Source organism: Lampris incognitus, chromosome 4 (assembly GCF_029633865.1).
Source record: "Lampris incognitus isolate fLamInc1 chromosome 4, fLamInc1.hap2, whole genome shotgun sequence".
Classification (NCBI taxonomy): Eukaryota; Metazoa; Chordata; class Actinopteri; order Lampriformes; family Lampridae; genus Lampris; species Lampris incognitus.
Window position 1 is genome coordinate 46,452,975 of NC_079214.1, and position 12,269 is coordinate 46,465,243.

A 12,269-nucleotide genomic window follows, 5' to 3' on the forward strand; every position below is an offset into this window, starting at 1 on the left:
AGTAGGCAGCAAGTGAGCAGTCAGTTCTTGAAGTTGATGTGTTGGAAGCAGGAAAAAAGGGCAAATGTAAGTAAGAATCTGAACGACTTTGAGAAGGACCAAATTTTGATGGCTAGTTGTCTGGGTCAGAGCATCTCCAAAATGGCAGGTCTTGTGGGGTGTTCCCAGTATGCAGTGGTCAGTACCTACCAAAAGTGGTCCAAGGAAGGACAACAGGTGAACTGGCGACATGGTCATGGGAGCCCAAGGCTCATCGATGCGTGTGGGGAGCGAAAGATAGCCCGTCTGGCCTGATCCCACAGAAGAGCTACTGTAGCTCAAATTGCTGAAAATATTAATGCTGGCTATGATAGAGAGGTGTCAGAACACACAGTGCATCACAGCTTGCTGCGTATGGGGCTGTGTAGCTGCAGACCAGTCAGAGTGCCCACGATGACACCTGTCCACCGCCAAAAGCACCTACAATGGGCACGTGAGCGTCAGAACTGGACCATGGAGCAATGGAAGAAGGTGGCCTGGTGTGATTAATCACATTTTCTTTTACATCATGTGGATGGCCAGTTCCATGTGCATTGTTTACCTGACGAAGAGATGGCACGAGGATGCACTATGGGAAGAAGGCATACCGGCAGAAGTGTGATGCTCTGGGCAACGTTCTGCTGGGCATTCCTGTGGATGTTACTTTTACATGTACCACCTACCTAAACATTGTTTTAGACCAAGTGCACCCCTTCATGGCAATGGTATTCCGGTTTTAATGTTTTGGCTGATCGGTGTACAGACTATACTATACTAGTATATTTGTATAGTGCATCAGTTGTAGGCCATTCTAACAAGCCCCTAGATACCCACATATCCTGACATTGCTGCCCCCCATCCCCTTTTTATCTTCCCTACTGTGCTCTCTGTATATGGACACCCTGAATGAAATCTGCACTACCCTGTAAATAACTCTTACTCTGCAAATAATGTCTTAAAATTCTTTGTTTTTGCTCCTCTTTTTCTCCCCAATTGCACCCGGCCAATTACCCCACTCTTCCAAGCAGTCCTGGTTGCTGCTCCCCCCCTGCCGATCTGAGGAGTGCTGCAGACTACCACATGCCTCCTCCGATACATGTGGAGTCGCCAGCCGCTTCTTTTCACCTGACAGTGAGGAGTTTTGCCAGGGGGACGTAGCATGTGGAAGGATCACGCTATCCGCCCCAGTTCCCCCTCCCCCCCAAACAGCCGCCCTGACCGACCAGAGGAGGCACTAGTGCAGCGACCAGGACACACCCACATCCGGCTTACCACCCGCAGACACAGCCCAATTGTGTCTGTTGGGATGCCCAACGAAGCCGGAGGTATCACGGGGATTCAAACCAGTGATCCCCATGTTGATGGGCAACGGAATAGACCGCTACGCTACCCGGTCACATAATGTCTTATAATTCTAATTTAACTTTTTGCAAATAAAGGTCCTGCCACCCAGTACTGGGCATCAGGGTCTGCTAAAGTGGTCTAATGTTCAACTCTGAACTGGTGTTGTTTGCGCCTTATTGCTTTACATTCCCTTACTTTCTTTTTTATTTTATTTTATCTTGTGTGTGTGTGTGTATATATATTTTTTCATTATTATTATTATTATTTTTAACTTTTGTTTTTACTAATTACTGCTAATTTTTTCCCTCTTGCACCAACATACCAAGACAAATTCCATGTATGTTCTTATACCTGGCAATAAATCTGAATCTGATTCTGATTGTATCTAGCTAACTAGTTTGTAATGGGGAAAGGGGTCTGAATTAACTTGCGTGTGAGCTCTTCCATTGACAACAGCATGGCACCCATTTACCCATCAAAACACCTTTGCACTACAAAAAAGAAAAAATGAGCCTTGGTAGCACATGGGGAGAGGAGGAGACCAAGTTTTTAATTGAAATATGATCTAGTCTCCAGTATTGCGCTTGGAAGTTTGTACTGCTGGTGGTAATGCCATAATATTATAGTGGCAACGAAATGAATCCGTTCATTCATTTTCTTCATTAATTCAACCGGCGATAGAAGGCCACCCGCTGATTTGATAGCATGCAAATGTCAGACACACGCCCTTCTACAAACCAATCAGAATCAGACACACTTTATTATTTGTCATTTCATTTCATGTGCGCAAGTGCATGAAAGGAAACAAAACATCGTTTCCCCCAGCCCACAGCATTTCAACACAAAGACAAAAACACATATTCAAAAACTACAAGAACACACATATCCAAGCTAACACATATATCTAAACTAAACAAAAAAATCCCTGTCCAGGAGAATGAACGCCAGCCAGGATCACTGTCGGAACTGCCAGTCTGCATGGGCTAGCAGTTAGCTTAGCCTTCCCCGCTTCTGCGTCCTGCCAGACCGCCCGCGGTGTTTCCTCGTCGGGCACAGCTCCGGTCAGGGCCACGGTCCTTGGGCCTACAGGATGCAGCAGACCAAGCTCCGTCAGCCGATCCAATGCCAGCTTTCCCAGCCAGACACCTTCAACACACCTCCCCGCACTCCACACGACGACACTACAAACACAGTCAATGCTAGGCAAGGCTGTCACCAGACCGCCCCCAGTGTTATCGGAACTGCCGGTCTGCATGGGCTAGCAGTTAGCTTAGCCTGCCCCGCTTCCGCGTCCTGTCAGACCGCCCTTGGTGTTACCTCTTCGGGCACAGCTCCAGGCAGGGCCATGGTCCCTGGGCCCATAGGACGCAGCAGGTCAATGTCAAGTATAGGGAGACGCAGCTCACGTAGGGGATGATGACAGAACGTAGGTATGTCATGTTAAATTCTTTAATGCGCCCGCATAATCGCAACATGAAACCAAAATTAACTGGATCAAATGTATACAATGTAACAAAAAACACAAACCTTTGTTCGGACTTTCAGGTGTGAGAAGGCTTTAAATAATAATATTCAGGTGGCATTGCTCTCCCGTCCTCTCATATCCTCTCTCTCTCGTCCTCTCCAAAATACCTGGAAAGTGTCAGCATTTTTTTATTTTTTTTTTCAGTTGACTTTTTATAACGTCGTTAAATGGGCTCATATTTCCTTTTTCCGATTCTGACAATAGCCTCTCGGAACTTCCTGTTATTGATCTGAAAGTCCGAATATCCAAAAAAATGTTTACACTAGCAATGAACCGAACCATGGTTCAGTTTGATCCGGACCAAGACTGCCTGTCTTTGTTGGACCAAGGCTGGGCTGTTTGGTCCGGACCGTCGTCCGGGGGAGGTTTCACACTTGTCATTTTGGTTCGGATAAAACTGAAAAGTCTGGAAGTCCAGACCAAATGAGGTAGGTTTGAAAGCCCCCTAAAATTGAGGCACCAAGAATTTTTTCTTTTTTTGTTCCATGTTGCTCTCCAACCCTACGACACAACCTGACTATTTTAGGTGGCACTCTTCCTGTTGTTGTTTTTTTTTGGGGGGGGGGTTCTTGTTTGTTTTGTTTGTTTCATCTCTGTGATTTTAGCCTTTTTTTCTTAAATGTTTTTTTTTCTCAAAATATTTTGCTTTTTTGTTGAGACACTGATCCCCCCCAGTGTTGTCCCCTAAAATCTCGTTATTTACTCGAGTTCTCTTTTTGTGTTCGCATGTCGTGCTCCTCCGCACACTAGAGTCCCTTCTCTTTGTGTCTGCGTGTGTCTGGATATATGTTGATGATGCAGGCATATGCATGCTGTGTGTGTGTGCGCGTGTGTATGGATTTGTCAGGTTGGAAATGGCGAGCGTTTATTATTTGTCTGATGTGGTCGACAGAATGACATCCCCTCTAATGAAATAATGGTCCTGTGGCAGACTTAGACAGAATTGCACGTTGCTGACTTCAATTATAGATTTTTCCTTTTTCCTTCTCCTTTTCATGGGAGAAAAGTAGGGGTCTTTTTTCTTCCTTTGTAGCAGGCATGCTTACATTGAACAAAAGCCAGAATAAAAGGCTCTCCCAGCCAGACTTGGGTCTAAGTGATTTTTCTTTGCATAATGGAGAGAGAAAATGTGTCATGCCTTAATTCACTGTCTCTTTAGTCAATCTGATCCCACAAAACATCCATTGCCCTTGTACGTATGAAGCAACCTAGCACTGGTACACTTGCTTTTTTAGCATCAGTTAGAAATCTTTAGCCATTGCAACGTCTCGCCTTCATTTTAAATGCGTTTGGCACCGGCACATACATTATTTTGTTATTATGTCAACACAAACATATCATTTGCACAATAACTAATCATTTTCTGAAGATTTTGAGTTTCCCGTCGGCTAGTCGGTATAAGATTAGTATGCGTTTTCCAGAAAATTTCGCTCTGTAATAATGTAATCCTTTTGTAAAGACACCAGGAACACCAAAGAGAGCATTATTAGAGATAATTAAAGAATATTATTTTTAGAGTGCTATTTGCTGATGTAGTTTTGTTGTTTTGTGATACAGTTCCATCTTAAGGTTTACATTGAATGTTTACTTAAATAAATGAAAGCTACTTGGATGTATTTTTAGAGACTGTTAATGCGCCTGCTAAAGAACAAACATTTTTGGAAAGTATGGTTAATTCACTGCTGAAATTATTGGCAAGATTCAGTCTCGTTACCAGGGCCAATGTAAAATCCTGACAAGGTGATTGGGTTGTTTTCAGTCCCTCCTCCAAACAATATTAAATCTTTTAGATTGCATTTTTCAAAGTGTAACATCATGTTGGTAAATTATCTTAAGGCCACACCATATGAACAGACTGTAAAGGTCAATGATGAGTTGTGACTTTTGCACAGCCAAACTGATATAGTTTTATAGATTAGAAAATCCTTGAACCATTAATGGTCCTTTCCTTTTCGAGGGAATCTTTAGTCTGAGAATGTTGAGTAAATCACTGAGGCAACCTCAGAAAGTTGGGGCTAATTCCCACACTGTCAGTCAGAATTCAGCCAAATAAAAAGTAAGTTTCTAAGTTGATGCTTTTTGAATACAAGGCCTTATTTATAACCTTCCACCTGTGCATTGCTGCATATGGCTTTGTTTCTGAAATCAATTAAACACAGTTTTTCTCTCTCTCTCCCACTTAGGGTGGACCCTATTCCCTATGACACTCCTAAGCCAGCTGGACACACCAGGTTTGTGTGTGTGTCTGACACACACTCGCGCACAGATGGGATTCAGATGCCCTATGGAGATGTGCTCCTGCACATGGGAGACTTCACCGAGCTGGGCCTGCCTTCAGAGGTTAAGAAGTTCAATGACTGGCTAGGTACTAAAGTCTCTTAACACACACATTCATTCACACATTAGCGGCACACACACATACCGATCCCTTACCAACACATGGACTCTTGCTCTGGGAAAAATGCAGCACAAAATGCACTGTGCCTAAAAAGCAGCTAAAGGATAAAACACCCCCCCCCCCAAATCCCCTACTCCCACTGCCCTTGTCTACTGTGCTAAAGTGTCCAGTTTAACCCCTATGACCTAACACTCTGGGCCAGTTAACCTCTGACCTTTCCCTCTGGCCTCTGCTGTGGGTGGGAGCTGGGGCTCTGAAGTCTAGACTGTGTGTGTGTGTGTGCATGCGTGCGTGTGCACCTAACCCTCCTGGGTGGGCGTGAATATGTTGTGTGCAGCCTCAACCAGGGCGGCCAGTGTTAGGTCACTGGATCTCCCAGGCAGGAGCCACAGATTCCAAGCTGCTCTTGAGGTTTCCTGATCCTCCACTGTGCGTCTGTGTGTCATACATGAATCAAAATGCAACATGCACTGAAACCAACACATGCACATGTTCCATGGCTTTCCACAAGGATATGGAGTAGCCAGCCATTGGGAGAAAGTAGCCAGCAAGCCAGCGGGGGGGGGGGGGGGGTCTGGGGGCATCCCCCCACCCCTAGAGAAAAATGTTGTCCGTAAAAGCCCAAATTTGGTGGCTTCTGGTGCATTCTAATGCCACTATTCCGTCATATACACTGATCTAAATTATTGCATATTTTAATGAGTTTGCCTACCCAGTTGTAAACATGTAGTGAAATATTGTAGGCGAGAATTAGGCTTCTTGTGTGTTTTAGCCAACACAGTCTGTAAATAGCTATTAATATTTAAAACCATGCCTATTCTTGATTGATCAGAACTTTTGTAATTAAGAATAATATGAATGGCAAAAAATACAGAAGTGTTCTAGGACATTTTAAACTGTAAAATTACAGTGTGAGGCTGAGGCATAGCCTACATTTTCAACAGGCCTGTTACTTTGACAACATTGCCTAATTTAGTGTGTTTGCACTGCGTCTTAGAGATGGCTCTGTTGTAAAAAGCTATGCACATAAAGATCATTCATTTATTCGTTCATTCATTAAGCCCATAAACGTGTGTGACGTATATGGATAATGCTGTGTTTTCAGTGGACTTTTTAATACTAACTGCGCAGTTGTCAAGTTGCTGCCACCAGTGTTTTCTGAAGTAGCCCATCTAATGAGGACATCCCCTGTCTGTGCAATCAACGCAATTCTTAATGTGTTTTGTCATCAATAACTGTGCTAATATATGTCAAACACTGAAGACGAATCTCTGTTCTCTACTTGGCAGGACACAACCTCTCAGTTGAGCGTGCGCGCGCGCGCGCACACACACACACACACACACACACACACACACACACACACACTCATATAAAGCATGTGGGGGCGGGACTGATACAGACAGAAAGGCAAGTTTCTCTATCATCATGCTCACATTGTTTTGAAACGGAGGCTAGTGGTTGTAAATGTGCACGCATAGCGAATCGCAACCTGTTAATCAAAACTCATTTAGAATCAAAAATTAATATATGAAAGTAGCCGGCTGGACTTAAAAGATTAGTCGGCTGTTTGGCCGGCAACCGGCACTTAAGGAAAGCTCTGATGTTCCACACATGCAAATCATGTCACTGCATGTATAATAAGTCACATGTGTTTACGCATGTAAGATTGACTGTTGTGTGAATGCGTGTACACAAGCTAGCACGATCAACACCCCTCCCACCACCAACCACACCAACCTCCACCCTTCCTGGAGCCTTTTAGATGACCATGAACAGAGCTAGGGCCAGCGCCCCTGATGCCACAGTGGTACTCTACTGATCCAGACTAGCCTTTTAATGTGCTGCCACCCTCTGCTCCTTCGGAAGCAGCAGCAGTGTGTTTCCACAGCTTCTGTCCCACTTGCCCATCCATACTCCCGTGTCACAGCTAATTCATCAGCAGACGGCATCAAAATGACACAACGGTCAGTGTTTCTATCAAACAGCTCCATCCATCAAAAGAGATGAGCATGTATTTGTTTTGCTGTCTATCAATCTGTGTATGATGCCTGAACACTAACTTAACAACGCACAGACAGACGCCACATCTTTCTGAGCATTGAGTTACAGCGAAATGGCATTCACATGGCCCTAATGGGGAATCGATGCACAGCAAAGCGTAAAATGACTCGGTATAGGTTTGGAGCCCAGCGATGGTTATTATCCTGTTTAGAGCAAGCTATAGTTTAGAGCACTCCAGGGCCAGGGCTGTGTCAGCACACCTGTTTATCACCACCAAGGAAGCGGGAGAGAGGGGGGGGGGACAGGGAGAGAGAGAGAAGATAAACAAAGAGATGAAGAGAGAAGGGAGTGGGGACAGAAAGAGGAAAATAGGTGGAGTGCCAAGTACAGGATGAAGACAACATAAGGGACAATACAATACAAGCCCTGCCCTACCCAACAATATATTCATATTTACCCTCTACGCACTCCTCATTCTCTCTCTCTCTCTCTCTCTCTCTCTCTCTCTCTCTCTCTCTCTCTCTCTCTCTCTCTCTCTCTCTCTCTCTCTCTCTCTCTCTCTCTCTCTCTCTCTCTCTCTCTCATATCCTATGTAGAGGTAAATGCTTCTTTTCTTTCTCACTCTTAACTTGCTCTTGTTGATGAAAAATGCCTCGTATTTTGACATGCAAAATATAAATAAAGTTGGATCAACTGATGGATGAGAGAGTTTGTGTCATAACAAAAAGGGTTTAAAGAGTAGAGGCTGAAGTAGACAGTGAGTTGGGGAAATACTTTTTGCGTGAAAGCCAAGCTAAATTTTATGCATTTGAATGTGATTAGATCTGTTACCATTTGAAATAACGAACATTAGGCGATTTCATGTCTGCAAAACTTTCAACTTTTTCACTTTGTAATTCACTTTATATTTGGAAGCGACAGGGCTCAGATGATAAAGGTTGTGTTATTTGTTTCTTTGTGCTGTGGCAGTACAGATTTATTGTGTACCTGTAAAATGGCCCCCAATAGAGAGAATGCAAGTGATTGTAAACAGTGTGATGTGTCCAAGGCCAGCCTTTGTTGGCGGAGTGGAAGACAGTGCCTGTCAGAGAGCAAGAGAGACAGGAAGAGAAGAGATGGACTCAGAAAGACATGGAGGAGGTCGAGAGACAACTGCCTGAGGAGTGAGAAGCTTGCTAAATGAAACTCCAGTGGGATTGAGTGTATTTAAAAGCTTTGGTAAAAGCCGACTTCCTTCCTTCTCTCTCTCTCTCTCTCTCTCTCTCTCTCTCTCTCTCTCTCTCTCTCTCTCTCTCTCTCTCTCTCATCTCTCTCTCTCTCTCTCGCTCTAGAGAAGTTTTTGTCTCTCCAAAGCCTCCGTCATTGACATGCATTTGCCCCTGTAAGAGAAGATCATTGAAGATCAATGCATGGGAATGAGCTTCCCCATGACCCTGCCTGGTTAATGCTACCAAACTGGCTCTGATCTTCTGCTTTAAGCTGCTCCCAGCGGTCTGTGTGTATAAGTGTGTGCTCATCTGTGTCTCTGAATGTATTAGTGACTCTGAATTAGTAGATGTGTCCATCTGTCTGTCGGGACTCCTGAGTGTGTCTGTTTGTGCAGGTGTGTGTGCACATGTGAAGTTGCAGTATACATTAATGCGTTACATGTTCATACACAAGCAGGCAGGCAGGCGCTTCTGACATTACCTTTATCAGTATTGTTTCAACAATAATAATTTCAACATTGATCATTATAGATATTTATATGTATATTTCCCCCTTTTTCTCCCCAATTGTATCCGACCAATTACCCCACTCTACCGAGCCGTCCCAGTCACTGCTCCACCCCCTCTGCCGAGCCGGGGAGGGCTGCACACTACCACATGCCTCCTCCGATACATGTGGAGTCGCCAGCTGCTTATTTTCACCTGACAGGGAGGAGTTTCGCCATGGGGACGCAGTACGTGGGAGGATCATGCTATCCCCCCCCGAACAGGCGCCCCAGCCGACCAGAGGAGGCACTAGTGCAGCAACCAGGACACATACCCACATCCGGCTTCCCACCCGCAGACAAGGCCAATTGTTTCTGTAGGGACTCCCGACCAAGCCGGAGGTAACACGGGGATTTGAACCAGCAATCCCCAATGTTGGTAGACAACAGAATAGACTGCCACGCCACCTGGATGCCCTGATCATTATAGATATTGACCTGTCCAGCAAGTTTGAACACCTGTAAAGAAGAGAGAACAGATTCATAGTTTTACTTCAAGGTATTTTAATGCAAGCAAGGAAGCAAAACTTTATTTAAGCAGCACATTTCTTTCCAGGTGGAAGCACAATGTGCTGCACAGAGCATGGGCTACCATGGAAGTTGCAGCCACAAAAAACTATGTAGATAGTGTTCAAAATAAAAAAGCAGCTGGTAGCAATAAAATTATAATTAAGATCAGCAATCCAGGCTATTTAAAGTTTTCAGTGTAGTGTAAAAAGACGATATCGTTGGCGCACACATAACATGATTAACATGAACCAGCGGCATGGAGCATAAAAGCTAAATGCAGATTCACCAATTTTCATGGAGATCCAGGGAATAACCAGACGGCCTGTTCCAGATGACCTGAGGGGTCTAGCTGGTCCATAGCTCACAAGCATGTCAGATAGGTGTTGGGGTGCCAGACCATGTACGGCCTTAAAAACGAGCGTTAAAATTTTAAAATCAATTCTGAAATTTACTGGAAGCTGGTGTAACAACCACAACACAGGTGTTATGTGGTCGTATTTCCTTTTTCTGGTTGAAACTCTAGCAGCTGCATTCTGGAGTAGCTGCAGTCCATGGAGATGCTTTTTAGGGGGTTTTGTGGACAGTGTGTTACAGTCGTCTAGCCGAGTGGGGATGAAAACATTAACGAGTTTTTTTTTTTTTTTTAATGCTGTACACAGATCTAGATTTAATGTTACAAAAACAAATTGACGTATATGACATTTTTTTTTCTTGGAAAAATATATCGTTCCAATGTACCACTCTGATATGCAAACATGGCAAGTATTTATTACATTAGCTCAAATATTGTTTTTTTGCAGAGATGAGGAAGTGACAGGTGGAAATTACATTTCCTGTCATGCATCAGGTTAATTTAACATGTTTTCATATAGACTATGATTGATTTTTAAATTCTGCACCTAATTGCACTGATTAGGAAATAAGCAAAGAGTATTTTTGGTGTGGCATTAGTTGTTTGTGCAATGCGGGTTTATAGCCAAGGTGGAAATGAATAGCTGCTAAACTAAATGCTGTGGAATGCTGGTTTACTTAGTTGTTTTTTGAAGTGTTCCCCCCCTCCTCCTCCTTCAATGTAAATGCAAATTAACTTCCAGGGGGTCCAATGCACTGTGTTAGGTAGAGAGAGAATCACTTGTCATGTGCTCATAATCCTACTCTCATTCTTGCCCCCTGTTTTTTTTCCTTACTGTTTCTCTGATTCTCTTACTTTTTTTTTAATGCATGAAAAATGGATAATAGAGCCCTACATCTAGGTATATCACTCCACTCACCCATGTTAAGCTGAAATAAGATGAGGTAATTCTTAATAGAGCGACAGAGAGGCACTTGTTTTGCAGTAATTACATTCCCGCCACCTTTTCACAGCCTGATCCATGCGCCAATAGAGAATTTGGTTTAGGTCGAAAGGCTGTGTGTGTGTGGGGGGGGGGGGGGGGCTGAGATGTAGTTTAGGTAGCTGGGGGTTGAGGGATGGAGCTTTATTATAAGGTTAGTCTGGAATTGTAAGATGCTGAGAAGCGACAAGAGTTAATTTAGAGCGGCAGGAACGAAGCCTATGGACCAGGGAGGCATGATTCTTTTATCTTCAGCGGAAGAAAACGACACACACACACACACACACACACACACACACACACACACACACACACTGGCTTTGGACAGATGTGTTGGAATTTAATTTCTGTCTGCTGTCCGTCTATATATTGTTTCTGATTTCTATTGTATTTTTATATTTCTATTGTATTTGAAGAAACGGAAATTCAGTTATGTTTCCTTGGCTCGATATACCCTGGGCACTGCAAAATTGAGGAGCAGATTCACATACCTTCTTTCACGTGCTATTGCAGTTTAAAAGCGTTAATAAAGAATACAGTTTTTGTTGGAAGTTTTATCTGTCTTTATTCAATTTGCTTCCTCTGTGCTCTCAGTAATCTTCTGATATTGCTGGATGGATGGATGGATGGATAGACAGATAGATGTACAGAATTGTATGACCCTTTATAATAAGGAGAATAAGCCGATCGGTGCCTGTGGGCTGTTTCCCATCAGTTGTACGGTTATACTTAATGATTCACCTCATACAGGGCGCAGACGGAAAGCAAGCGAAAGAAGACGGTACATGGGGGGGGGGGAAGGAAAGGGAAGAGAATGAAAGGAAATAATAAAGACCCTTAGCGGGCTGCTCAATCAACTGGAATAAAGAAATAGTTTAAGTTGTGCGATGGCAGAGGGCGCCGGGACAAAGCGCCTCCACAGAGGAAAGCCAAAAGGGCAAAACCAAAATTGATAGATGAAGCAGTGAGAATTTTAATAGATGTTCTCCCCCTATTTAGGTCAGGTTTATGCTTCGCTGCTATTCATTGTCCATAGAGAGGGACGGTGGTCTGCAGGGGTCAAGCTGTGGTTGAAACGTCTTTGTCTGAAAGGAGGAATGCTGTTTATTTATTTATATATATATATATTTTGCCTGGCAGTTTTCCATATCTTGTTTTGGTCAGGGGTTAAGTATACAACGAATCTGCCCAGCATACAATGTGTAAGGAGCGGCTGCTCTTTGAAAGCCTCTGCCAAATCAGGTAAAAGTATGTGGCCCCTAATTGATTGGACTCATTAAATTCAAATTAGTTATGACATAGAGGTGTGGATAAAGATAAGCGGGGCAGACAAGATCAATGTATGAGGGGCGGACTCGGTATAAGCAACGTGGTTCAGTACTA

The 12,269-nt window shown here is 43.8% G+C and overlaps 1 protein-coding gene across 2 annotated transcripts in view; it reads left to right on the forward strand.

The window, feature by feature from the left end:
- Positions 1–12,269, forward strand: part of mpped2a (metallophosphoesterase domain containing 2a) — a 70,923-nt gene that overhangs the window by 17,425 nt on the left and 41,229 nt on the right. For both annotated transcript variants that reach the window (XM_056278638.1, XM_056278636.1), the window contains exon 3: positions 5,071–5,252. In XM_056278638.1, the coding sequence (XP_056134613.1) occupies positions 5,071–5,252 (182 nt within the window). The remainder of the gene's footprint in view (positions 1–5,070; positions 5,253–12,269) is intronic.